The sequence below is a fragment of the Ovis aries genome, chromosome 3, assembly GCF_016772045.2.
Source record: "Ovis aries strain OAR_USU_Benz2616 breed Rambouillet chromosome 3, ARS-UI_Ramb_v3.0, whole genome shotgun sequence".
Lineage (NCBI taxonomy): Eukaryota > Metazoa > Chordata > Mammalia > Artiodactyla > Bovidae > Ovis > Ovis aries.
This window is the reverse complement of record NC_056056.1, coordinates 73,895,703-73,909,512: the sequence shown is the minus strand read 5'-3', so window position 1 is coordinate 73,909,512 and position 13,810 is coordinate 73,895,703. Positions and strand designations below refer to the sequence as shown.

The 13,810-nt window shown below is 40.3% G+C and overlaps 1 protein-coding gene across 28 annotated transcripts in view; it reads right to left on the bottom strand.

The window, feature by feature from the left end:
• The window catches only part of NRXN1 (neurexin 1), a 1,208,609-nt gene that overhangs the window by 601,276 nt on the left and 593,523 nt on the right, over window positions 1–13,810 (bottom strand). For all 28 annotated transcript variants that reach the window (XM_042246177.2, XM_060413877.1, XM_060413886.1 and 25 more), the window contains 2 exons: window positions 6,263–6,644; window positions 4,983–5,173 (listed from right to left, as the gene is read on the bottom strand). In XM_042246177.2, coding sequence (XP_042102111.1) covers window positions 4,983–5,173; window positions 6,263–6,644 — 573 coding nt within the window. The remainder of the gene's footprint in view (window positions 1–4,982; window positions 5,174–6,262; window positions 6,645–13,810) is intronic.

The window sequence follows — 13,810 nt, the reverse complement described above, 5'->3', positions numbered from 1 at the left end:
AGACGCTGCTCATGCGGTGACAAGGGAAGAGACAAGATGGGAGGGCAGAGGGAGCGCCCGCTCAGGGCCCACAAGGGCAAGGAACGTGGGGGTATGAGAGAGAGGGGGCCAAGCTCTGCCTGAGCTGACCTACAGTTGCCCTGTAAGTGAATTATCCCTTTTAAAGTAATTTTGCTAAGTGGCCACCTGAGGGCACTGTATCCTCTGCACCTAGGAATCATTCATTTTCTCCTCATGAAATTTTCCTCAATTTGCTGAAGGATAAACTTAAGTAATGCCTTAAGAAAGGGGGACCATGGACCCAAGGAACACTGGGGCTTGGGTAGGAGGCAAAGATGACCCTTCCCTCCATCTTTGTTCTTGAGCTAGATTAACGACTGAGCAAGACTGACCTCAATTCAAATCCCTGGGTAATCAATTGCAAGAAGTAAAATAACCTCATTTAAATCTATTTTTTAAATGTAAAAATTAATTTTGAATAATAAGTAGTTCCCTAAACTGTATTTTATAGTGTCAGAGACTGTGTAAAATAGAAAAAAAAAAAAACCATAAATAATAAAAAAATCCATTTAGCGTTTAGTAGGGAGTCAATATACAGGAGCTCCTTCCCATGTACAAACACATGCAAGCAAACAGACGTGTCAAATACAGGAACAAGGGAAGGGACAGCAGGAGGCGTTAAGCCAACCCTTTCTCTTTCTAAAGGGGGCAGGACCCAGAAGTTCCACAATGCAAGTAGGTACAGCTGTGTTAGGCAATCACTGCACAGAGCAAGTTTCTGCTGCTCTTTCCATAGCAAGAGCTTGTACATGAAAGCCAGAGAGAATGGGACACAAACAGCTGGGAAATAAAGATGAAAGCAAAACTGTGTGAGCGGGGAGAGACATGCAACCGCCTGAGAACGTGGCAGCGTCATGAAAGACAATTTGAACAAGGTCACAGGCGGGGATTCTTCTCAGAGATCATTAGACTCTCGCCCATCTCTGACCACCTTCTTCCCAGTCAGCCTGGGGAATGGGGTAATCAGCATCTAGCTTGCACATTCCCACACAAACCACTGTCTATATAGTGAAACAGAGCCACAAACAGAACCATGTGTTATTCCGAAGACTAACCGCGGAATTCTGGTTGGGCAAAAAAACAAAGTCGGCTTCCCAGCGCCAGCGGAGACTAGAGAGACGCTTCCCCCGCCCCTCCAGCCTCCCAGACGCAGGTTTTGCAGCCTTATGCTGCCCTCTAGTGTCTTTTTCTGGTATGGTTACATAGGAAATAAAAAAATTCCCAAGGCTCCTGAAGCAACCAAAGATCACTTTGGCTGAGAACTAGGAAAACAAAAGTAAAATGCTAATATGAAAGCAAAAGCAACCTTCACACTAAAATTCGAAAGTGAGTTAAATTTGGCCTCAGCATAGGCCCTGCATTTTTTCAGGGCTTTGAACCTCAGCATCTGGATTAGTGAGTGTAGGATTTCTGCATTGGATCCCTCGGTCTGGAAGATCCCCTAGAGAATGCAATGGATACTCACTCAGTATTCTTGCCTGAAGAAGTTCATGGACAGAGGAGCCTGGGCCCCAGTCCATGGGGTCGCAAAGAGTCAGACAGGTCTGAGCAACTAACACTTTCACTTTAAAAGTGCAGACTCCTGGCCTTTCCTGTACATCATTCTCAAAAGATCATTGCTTCAGTCTGTCTGAGAAGGGTGCAGAAATATGAACCCCATGAACCCCACCACATAACTGATGTTTTTAATCAGGGAGACCTCACTATGAGAGGAACTAAAGTATGTGGCAATGACCGTACAGAGGGTAGACTAAACCTGACCGTTTCTTTTTAATTCTATCAGGGCAAAAAAAAAGTACAAAATAAAATCATTATCTAAAGTCAGTCACCTTTCATTGTTCTTGCATTTAGAGTGGCTAGCTACATGACTAGCTAGCGTGCCAAGGAAACAGTGCTATTAAAAAGGAATGAAATTGGGTTATTTGTACTGATGTGGATGTACCTAGAGTCTGTCATTCAGAGTGAAATGAGTCAGAAAAAGAAAAACAAATATAGTATATTAACGCCTATATGTGGAATCTAGAAAGATAGTACAGATGAACCTATTTGCAGGGTAGGAATAGAGATGTGGATATAGAGAACCTGTGTGTGGATGGAGGGGAGTGAATTGTGAGATTGGGACTGTCGAATGTGCACGGCCATGTGTAAAATAGATGGATGGTGGGAAGCCGTGGTATAGCAGAGAGCTCAGCTTGGTGTTCTGTTTTGACCCAGAGGAATGGCATGTGGGTGGGCTGAGGGAGGTCAAAGAGGAAGGGGATGTATGCATACATACAGCTGATTCACTTCATTGTACAGCACACACGCAACATTGTAGAGCAACTAGACCCACCCCCCAAAAGAAGCCAGAGTGAAGAGTGCCTGTGGATGGTCTCCGTTCTCATTGAGCCCTCCTAATTCCAGGGGGCATCCAGGTGGGAAGGAGAAACAACGTCTCGTTGCTCTTCCTTCAGGGTATCTCTGAGAACTTCCCTCCTCTAATACTCTACGTGGTGATACCTGATTACTTTCGGAGTCCTGATGTGGGTCTAGGGAATCCTGTTCTCTGTCCTGTAAATGTTCGCTTAGTGTCAGCCTTCTTGGAACAGAAAGCTCTTTGTGACAGGAACCCTACTGCCCTTTTCTTCTGCCATGCTCTCCACATGGAGCACAAAACAAACAGTTAATGCCCCTCATCTGACCAGGGCCCCTGGCTACACACACCAAAACGCTGTGCTTGCAGAAGCGGGGAGATGTCCACCCCAGGACCACAGGTTCTCTGCAGGTTCCCTCTTGCTGGGGACACACAAGGCAAGGGGGCTTTTTGGGGTTATTGCTGCCATTGGATCACACATCCAACTGTAGGTCCACAGATTTGCCTTTTAATGTCTAAGTTTTAATTTTAGAAACTTGGTTTTACTTTCTGGCACACTCTGGTAAGTCTAAACACAAAGGAATTTCACAAGGTGAAAGGGGGCATAATCATTAGTATAGAATCTTTGTCCACCTGAGAAATTTACCTCCAACGTAAATTGTGCTATTTTTTTAAACACAAAGGCACTCAGTCAGGAGTCAAAAGTTACCATCTTTATATTATACAAAATATTATTTTCAACTCATAGTTTTCATTTTTACTACAGATAAAACCTTTCTTATATTTAGAATCACGGAACACTCCATGCTTTAATAAAAATCAGCTCTGAGGGTTTCTTAGGTTTGTAAAAGTCCCTTCCACCACTAGAAAGAATCCCATATGATGTCATTCAATTACCCTCACTCTGATTTTTCAAGGAACAATAGGCAAATAGTTATTTCTCAGGAGACAGCATCCTGCTTGTCCTATGAAATACCCACTGCCGGGCACTACCTCTCTCTTAGGTCTGAGCAGTTCTGCGCATGCCACAGACTTCAGCCATGAGCTGCTTCTCTTCCAGCCATTTCAGCCTCCCACCTGGTGTTCAGTTTCTAGGGAAGCTCCTTTACGCTTACCGAGGTCTCCTCCTACACAAACAGAACCCCATTTTGCTTCCGCTTTTGTGTCTGACACAGCCAGCACACTGTCACAATCTCTCCCTTTTCCTTGACAATTAACCTGAGCCTGCTGTACAAAACTGGGGCCCCCATGAGATAGGGATGGAAAATGCCCTCTCTTCGCATCAGTGAGAGAGAAGAAACAGCGTTAGCCTGTAAAATAGCATTTCCTTTGAGCTGCATTTTACTTTTTGAGCTCACCTATTAGATTCGTGGACATAAACAGGCTCTCTTTGAAGTTAACAAGAGTCTGACTCTGAGACAAGGGTTACAGCCATCACCACATACTTTGTGTGTTAGACAAATAAAGTACCGGGATTGTAAATATATTCTGCAATTACAGAAAGTGAAATCCTTTTCTTTCTTCTTTCACCCCGCTTGGAAAGAATATTTTTTCTCTAGAAAGAAAGATTTTCTCTTTCCAGTTCCCAATTCCCCTATGTATTTGTCTTTCAAATCAAAGGGAAAGATCTTATCAATATAAATGAACAGCTCTTGCCAGACAAACATGTGACCATGATGATTCCCACAGGGCTTTGCAACATAGGCTAGAACAGAAGAAGCCATGGAAGGGGCGTGTGTCAGAACTGAGGTTATGTTTTGGTCTGCTGAAGCAGTTGTTTTAACCCTGGGCAAGTCATTCAAAGCTCAAATTTCCTGCAATCATATTAAAGTGCTAATAACCACTTGTCCAACGTTTGCTGGCATGGTAAATGAGACAGAATCTATGGATATGCTCTGAGTGAATCACAAAGTCCCACTCAAATAGACACTTCTGTTATTTTCTCCTATTACTGACAAGTTTTCTAAGCATTTTGTCTTGCTCATTTGAGTAATCAAGTACCAATAAGGAAGGAAAAAAGTCTGTTAAGACTTTCTTAGCAGCTGGTGAAAGAATATTTGCATTGGTGTATGTGGGTTGGGCAGATTCATCATCAGAGACTCAGGGTGCAAGGCAGCCTCCGATCCCTGCTGGTCAGAGGCTCCGTATGTATCTAGGAAATCTCACCAAGAAAAGAAAACTAATAAACTCTAGAAGAAACTCATTAGGTATCTGGTTAACTTGACTCCAGATTGATTAAAAGCTGTTGGGACTAAAAGGTGTTGCAAACACCTACGTTTCTTTATAATAACATGACTAAGAATATATTTTTCTCACTCCTTAAATTTTAATCATGCATGCATTCTTAGGTGTTGTATTTTTTGAGCTGCTATTAAAAATACATATGTTTCTGCCATATAAAAGGAGGAACAGACACTTGTGTGCTGTATTATTAACTACATGCTAGAGATGAAATTCTGGTCAGTCGCTGCAGAAGGCACACACACACACACACCCCCAAAGCCAAGGACGTGTCACATGTACACAGCCACGTGTGTTCCTGCCTGCTGCTTTGACTTCGTACACTTACTCTTAAGATCCAAGTTCCTGGCTCCTGCCGTGATTTGCGTTGTGATTTTCGTGTCGATCTTTACAGTGTGGAGGTTGCTGGTGTCCCTTGATATCATCACGTTGTGCCACTGATTGTCATTAAGAGGTTTATTTGAGCTCCCTTTGATGAGGTTAGCACCATTTCCCAAATCAAACACATAATGTAAGTACCTGGGAAAAAAGGGAAGGTGAGAAAGTGCCATCACTGTTTGAATTTTTTGATGGAGTCAAACTAGATGTTACAAATATGAGATCTCTATTTCAGGTGGTTGCGTCTTTGCTGGAAATCATCAGAGTGAGTTGTACAGAAACATGTAGGAAACACTCGTCTGTTTCAGGAAGGAGGATTCTTTATTGTGTTCAATACAGGAAATACTGAACATACTTCTAAAATTGCGGTCCACATTCCACTTCATCACTGTGGAAAGTAAACATCTATCACTACACACTCTCTGCTGTCACCACTTTCTCCATCCTCTGCCAACCACACTGAACTGGCAGCCCTCAGCTTCTTTCTCCTGGATTCACAGATCTTCCTAATTTCCCTGAACCTGTGCATGCCCTTCCCTGACTCTCCTGAACCTCTACACAAGACCCTCTTAGGAAACTCTCTGGTGCTTTTCTGCTAAATTCCTGTGTTTACTTGTATCCCCACTGGTCATGGGCATCCATGCACCTTGCAGTTGGTGGAATGTGAAGTGTGCATGAGAGTATATATATGGACTTCCCTGGTGGCTCAGTGGTAAAGAACCTGTCTACCAATGAGAATTGGATTTGATCCTTGGGTCCGGAAGATCCACTGAAGTGGAAGTTTCAAGAAAATGTCACAAAAATCTTTTAAAATTCTTCAAGAAACTCTGACATAGAATTATGCTTTAGTTAAATGGGATACTGTGGCTTGAAATAATCTGATTGCATGCATTAGCTATTTAACTTAGCACAAATTAGCCGACAAGTGTGTAGAAATTCTTTTGTAGAATTACCATGTACATAGGAAAGAAATGCACATGTGAAGAGTAAGATTTATGTAATGCCTATGGTAAATCAAAACTGGACATTATTTGTACTTTATGTATGGAAATTTAGGTATAAAGAACTGCACTGAATCCCTCTTAGCTTTATAAGATACCTAAGAAGGGATTTAAACAAATGCTTTATTTGTAAACCACCTTCCTTCTTCTGATTAATGTATAGTTATGGAAAATGAGGTTCATTTTCCCAAAGCTCTAATTATTTGTCATTGAACAGACCTATACTTACCCTTTAACTAACTCAACCACAATAAAGTCATTTCCATCCCCACTGTTATACAGAATTAGTCCATCTAGGGATGTCGTCTTGAACTGGAAAAAAAGATGCATAGACGTGTAGGCTTGCAATGTAGCTAAGGCAACATAGCTTGATTTGGTCTTAAAGGTGACAGGGTCTGCTATGATGTTCCTGAAGCCAAACCTGGCGTTGAGCTCACAATAATCTATGTCGCCATTTTTGCACAAGTCAATGTATGCCATTCCATTAAATGTCAGGCTCTGCAGGTGTCCAATGAAGTTGGAGGGAACAGAAGACAGATACCGGCGTTCCGTGATGATGCCAGTCTCTATATTATGGAACTCCAGCCTTGTATGATCTCCTGCCATTTGACCTAAAAGGGAAGATAGTCTATTACTATTTTCTGCATCTACAGGGCACTTTCAACTTTAGACTTCCATAACAATATCACATTTTAAAATGCAAGGATCTACATACCTCCTTGATATTCAGTTATATTTCAAAAACAAACAAAGAAATGACCTTACAGGGTGAGACTGAATCAGATAATACTAATAAAACTTTCTTAGCTCAAGTTTTAAGCTCTGCCCCAAATTTGACACTCACTAAAGTTTTAGAATTTTTTTACAGGTAGAAGAAAGAAGTGAAGAAAGGAATGGAGAATTGGTAGGAAGGAAGAAAAGAAAGGAAAAGGAAGGAAGGAAGAGGGAGAGGGCAGGAGGGCAAGAGAGAGGGAGAAGGATTAGGGGCAATGATTGTCCTGCATCGTCCCAACAGAAAGTGATACACCCCAGCTCCACGATGATGTGATATTTGTCTTTATTGAGAATGTACTTCAAGAAAAACAAACAAAAAGCAACAGTATATTTTCCAACAGCAACAGAAGTATTGAAGACCTGCTGACTGTTCTTCCAACATGAACCATGAAAATGTGTTTGAAATTAAATATGTACTTTGCACCTTCTCTTTTTGGTGCTGAATAATTTCCAGTCTTTCCTAGAGCTAGTCTCCTAGTCAAGCAGAATTTCTGTTGATCTTTTCCGGACCTCTGCTATTTTCCTTGCACTTAGGTTTTGGATATCAAAATTGAGCACAACATACTGATTCAAGGCATGTCCAGTTTTTAGAATACCAGTAAAATTAGTCCACATTATCCCAAGGTATAATCTTAAACACCATAATGTGAAGCTTGGTTGCCAAGTTATTTAGTGATTCACTCTTCAATTCACCTCCAACCCTGTTCATCCCATCTTTCTGTACCAACCCCATTGAAAGCTTACCCAGTCCTGTCTTTACCTCCAGAGTGATAACTATACCTACCATCAAGGTTGAAATAAAAATTAACAAAGATGTGAACTTGTTTTCTAAAGCACAGCATAAATTACTCTTATCATCACTAGTAATTTGTCCCCAGCATCTTGTTCTTGTCTGATTAAACTGTCATTCAGTTTCTTTAGAAACTAAAAAATGTCATTTAAATTGCAATCAAGTTCTTCCAGGTGTTAGCTTCACTACTCAATTTGGCATAATTGGAAAATGTATTGAGCTTACCCTATCCCATCATTGCTGATATTAATGAAAATATGAATTAGAACTGATCCCAGTCTCAGACCTGAGAAGAGGCACTGAACCTTCTTCCCATGTGTAATAAAGATTGAACATCACCTGTCCTGGGCCTCCTTCAGCCAGTTTGACAGATTTCCATGTCTTTCATCAAGACAATAAAATACTAGGTAAGATTTGAAAAGAAATTTCTGTTATTAAATTATAAAAGGCATACTTTTTGTTGTACAATAAAAATTGCTAGCATACTCAATTGATTTTGATACTAATAAACTCATTGGTATTAAAAACTCTCCCCCAAGTGGTACTTAGCTCTTCTTAATTCCTGAACCTCTTTGCCAGTCCTTGATCTTGACAACAGTTCCTGTCATCGCTTAATATGCTGTGAGTTTTTCTTTTTCAGTTATTAGTTTGTTCTGATTCCTTCTCTGCAAATGTGTTTTTTTTTTTTTTTTCAAGACAAAAATTACCACTATAAATAGCTCTCTCTTCTCTCTCCTCCACAGGATGCCTCTTTCTTGTCTATGCCATGCAAAAACGCAACAGGAAAGAGCAAAATCTGATTCCTTGTTGGATCTGTTTCTTTTACTTCAACCTTTGTATTTTGTTGCTTTTGTAACTATAATCACTAAAAGGATGCTGTCTGTTTATAGCTGTAAGCATACATAATGTTCCGCTTGGAGGGGACCCTGCCTCTCCACCTGAAGATTAAAGTGCCTTTGCTTGGCTCACAGGGAGACATTCTGACTCTGACCCCTGTGAATGGCTGCAGAAAAGAGGATAATTAACACACCCCCTCCCCAAAGCTGGCCAAGCCAGGAAATATTTTGCAAGAATTTTTGCCTTTTTACTTTACTTAGGTACCTCCTCACCCTCTCTGTCCTGTAAAAGAAACTAGGAAACTGGCATTCAGACCCGACAAGACTCTAGGACGCTAGTCTGCCATTGTCTCTGATGCCTGGCTTTCTGAATAAAGTTGCTATTCCTTGCCTCTGCACCTTGTGTCCCGATTATTGGCCTATCATGTGGCGAGCAGATCAAGCTACAATTCGATAACAATAATACTATTAAATCCTCAGAAATTCTGGTTTCTCCTATGACTTCATTTTTTAAATTAATTAAGTGGAGGCTAATTACTTTACAATATTGTAGGGGTTTCTACCATACAGTGATATGAATCTGCCATGTGTGTACATGTGTTCCCCATCCTAAACACCCCCTCCCATCTCCCTCCCCATACCATTCCTCAGGGTCATCCCAGTGTACCAGCCTTGAGCACCCTGTCTCATGCATCGAACCCTTACCGGTGATCTATTTCACATACAGTAATATACATGTTTCAGTACTATTCTCTCAAATCATTCCACCCTCGCTTTCTCACACGGAGTCCAAAAGTCTGTTCTTTATCTCTGTGTCTCTTTTGCTGTCTCGCATATAGGGAACATCGTTATCATCTTTCTAAATTCCATATATATGGATTAATATACTGTATTGGAAAATCCCATGGATGGAGGAGCCTGGTAGGCTGCAGTCCATGGGGTCGCTGAGGGTTGGACATGACTGAGCGACTTCACTTTCACTTTTCACTTTCATGCATTGGAGAAGGAAATGGCAACCCACTCCAGTGTTCTTGCCTGGAGAATCCCAGGGACGGGGGAGCCTGGTGGGCTGCCGTCGATGGGGTTACGCAGAGTCGGACATGACTGAAGTGACTTAGCAACATACTGTATTGGTGTTTTTCTTTCTGACCTACCTCACTCTGTATAATAGGCTCCAGTTTCAGCCACCTCCTTAGAACTGATTCAAATACATTCTTTTTAATAGCTGAGTAATACTCCATTATATATATGTACCACAGCTTTCTTAAACATTCGTCTGCCTATGGACATCTAGGTTGCTTCCATGTCCTGGCTATTGGTATACAGTGCTGTGATGAACATTGGGGTACACGTGTCTCTTTCAATTCTGGTTTCCTTGGTGTGTATGCCCAGCAGCGGGATTGCTGGGTCATATGGCAGTTCTAGTTCCAGTTTTTTAAGGAATCTCTACACTGTTCTCCATAGTGACGGTACTAGTTTACATTCCCACCAACAGTGTAAGAGGGTTCCTTTTTCTCTACACCCTCTCCAGCATTTATTGTTTGTAGACTTTTGAACAGCAGCCATTCTGACTGGTGTGAGATGGTACCTCACTGTGGTTTTGATTTGCATTTCTCTGATAATGAGTGATGTTGAGCATCTTTTCATGTGTTTGTTGGCCATCTGTATGTCTTCTTTGGAGAAATGTCTGTTTAGCTCTTTGGCCTATTTTTTGATTGGGTTGTTTATTTTTCTGGAATTAAGCTGCAGGAGCTGCTTGTATATTTTTGAGATTAATTCTTCGTCAGTTGCTTCATTTGCTATTATTTTCTCCCATTCTGAAGGCTGTCTTTTTACCTTGCTTACAGTTTCCATCATTGTGCAAAAGCCTTAAGTTTAATTAGGTCCTATTTGTTTATTTTTGCTTTTATTCCCATTACTCTGGGAGGTGGGTCATAGAGGATTTTGCTGTGATTTATGCTATGATACCATTTTTATCCCCTTCTTCAGTTCTTTTATTCAGTGACCTTGATACTACTCTGTGTGGCACTACCTCTTTGGTATCAAATCAAACCCGGGTCTCCCGCATTGCAGGCAGACGCTTTACCATCTGAGCCACCAGGGAAGCTTCAAAATTAGCCTTTAATAACTTTCAAGTACAAATCTCTAGTGGTGCCAGTAACATTGAATTAGTAAGCTATATAGAATGAAGAATCTGCAAAGGTAAAAAAAAAATGGCTTGGGCTTTTACATTTCCTTATATTAATTATTTTATCTTTTTCATTATATTAAAATCTGAGTCTTAACCTGGTGTACCCACCCAGATCCTGAAACTATCAAGTTTCTTTTTAAAAGCTACATGAATGAGCCAACTGATAGTAAGGGAATATCCAAAAAAATATTTCTAATACTTGAAATTATATATTACTCTAAATTGTCCATTTATTGGCAGTTCTGAAAGACGAAAGCACATTGTTCAGCAGAACTGAGAAAGAAGGTCAGTGATAAAAATAATATGTAATGTCTATTTTCTTTTCTCAAAGGAATAGAATATGTGTGCAGACCATAAATAATAAAAAAAGTAGTAAAAGAGCATTGGAGCAACCGTGGCCCAATTACAAGAAAAATCATTATGGCCCATGTTCAAAAGCCTATTCTTTCTTTAATAAGCCTACATAAATCGCCTTGACAGTAATGGCAGATATGCTTGCTTATGAAGGAGAATTAGCACCTTAAAGCCATTATCCACTGAAGAAAACATTAATGGCTGCCTCTTAAAAATCCTTTATTTTTCAGAATTTATTCTAATGTTTAATCTTCAGTCAGCACTGTAGCCACCTCTACTGTGTACATATATTGACTAACAAAACATAAAGGACACTGAAGGAGAAATATTGTTAAGACTTCACTCATTAAGGAACGCAGCATGTTTCCTAGACATTTAGTGGAAAGGAGAATTTGGAATTAGCAAAATGCTTCTGATCAAAGTGTCTGGTATCCAGGTTGATGATAATCTCCAGTAAGACTCAAACTTCTGGCTTGTGTTGTTTGTATACAAAGCTCAATTTCTAAATCAAATCTTTTTACCAAAACAGATAGCAAGATCTACTATTTTATGTTGAGTCCTACTCTGACTTGGGTTACATTTCTGCTGCAGAACAAAATGATCCACCACCCCGGACCCCAGCCTTAGATCGACTCATTGATTCACTAAAAGGTATTGAAAATTACTGAGAGTGGGCTATATGCATGAGTCAGGTGCTATGTCAGGCAAGTAAGAAATAATGTTGAGAGGACCACACTTGGCTCGTATTTTCACAAAATGTATGGTCTATTGGGGGAAAATAGACAAAATCAGGTAAGAAAATAATTAACTATATAATGATAAAACTGAGAAAAAATGCCAGGTATTTGATACACAGCAAATTGTGCTGGTAACTATGGGACGGGGGCAAGTGCTTGAGTGGATATTTAAGTTAAAACTGAAGGACTGAAAAAGGAAAAGCTACATTAAAAACTGTAAGATAGGAATGGAAAGGTGGATTCCAGAAAGGAGAAACAGATCAACAGAGGCATGTGGGAGAGAAAGAGCCAGGGAGTGTGGCTGGAGAAGCATAAGCAGGTGAGGTTAGTGCTCAGAAGAGATCGGAAGAGTAAGAGGTCAGATATCACAGTGTCTTCAGATTATATTAGGAGCTACTGAAGGGTTTTAGGCAGACATGAGCCATGAAACTGTGTGTGTATGTGTATTTAATCTTTCTGATGTGGATATAATAGACGAGACAATTTGAAGTAGACTGTTTATGTTAGAAATGGAAAACCATGGACAAAATTAGACCATTTTGCCAATATAATTTCAGGATTTACTAATAATGTATAGAATGCTGGAGAAGAGGAATATAATAATGATGACTTCGTCCAGGCTTGGGTAACTGGATATGCGGTGAATAGCGTTCAATGAAGGACATATACACACATACAAAACACATAATTCTAGATTATTTTTTTTTGACAGTTTAGGTGATAAATTGAAACCCCAAAACTCCCTACCTTGGGGTACCAAATAGTGTATAGGACAGTTTCTCATCAGAGTCCTGGGGAATGTCTCTCTTCTGGGGTCTCTTTGCTGGCAACTGTTTATCCTCATGAGCCTCAGTGCAGTCAGACATTCCCAAGAATGGCCTGAGTATGTACTGTACTGTTTTCAACTTAACGGTTTATAAAACTGTGATTTAAAGATGTACTCAAAATATAGGACTTTGCATGAAGAGTCTCCAGTGATTTCTTTTATTTATTTACTTTCTTGTTCAGTGATTTCTGAACTTGCTGTAAAATTTAGTAAGAAATCTTCATTGCTTTTCTGAGGCATGGCTAGTTTCATGTGGCCATTAGAATGTTTGAAAAAAAATTCCATTCCAAACTGAAGCCTCAATGGCAAAGTTCCACTGCGTGTTTGGAAACCTTTCTATGCCATATAACTCGAGGCTGACTTTTTTATTGTTATGAATTGTTGACTTTCATGATATCTTTGGCAAAACATAATTTCCCAAATATGAATCACCCAGGTGAAAACTCATCAAGGTAAATTACTGTGAAAAACAAAAAACAAAACACTGTCTTGAGCTCTGAGCAACAAGATGCTGGGAGCTGGGGGAAGGAAAGTGCTGGAGTGGGGTACTGGGGGAGTTGCATAATTTGGGTAAATTATCAGTGCTTATTTGGCTTACATGCCCATTTATCCTTTAACTCAGAAAGAACAAGTTGGTTTCCACAACTGAAAAAATGTTCAACTCCTACAGAACAGAAAGAAGATAGAATATAATTTCTGCTCTAAGGCCTTGGCAGTTTTGAGAAAGAGTAAATAGCAGGCTAATTTACTGAAATGCTAGTCTGTACTTTGTTCTTCCTTCAGTTCTAAGAAACTAGCCTAGTCCCTTTTAGCACTTTGCCTCAAAGGCTTTTTCTTGGCAAAAAGTGGAAGACAACTTCCTGGAAAACAGTGCTTTTTCCAATCTTTTGTGAAGGTATAGCTTGCAAGGTGTTCAACAAAGGAAAACGAAATGAACAGAATGCCTTGATGGTCTGAACTAGATGAGGCAATTACCACTGACTGGGAGAGAGATGAACATCGGTGGTATTTAGCGGTACTAAGCACCAACATCCTGTCATCTAATAAGATTCAGGGGTTCAGAGAGAATTACTGAGATCAATATAGGAGGACTGAACCATAGTTCATAGGCTGCAAGAATCAGCAAAGACTCTTTGCCCCACTTAGGACAGGAGCAATAGGGTTCTTATAATTTAAAAGACAAACTAGGAGAACTATCTTTTTGGTGAGAATCAGTGAAGACAGAAGCCAACAGGAGCTTCTGCATGATTCAGGGTGGGTGGGAGTAGG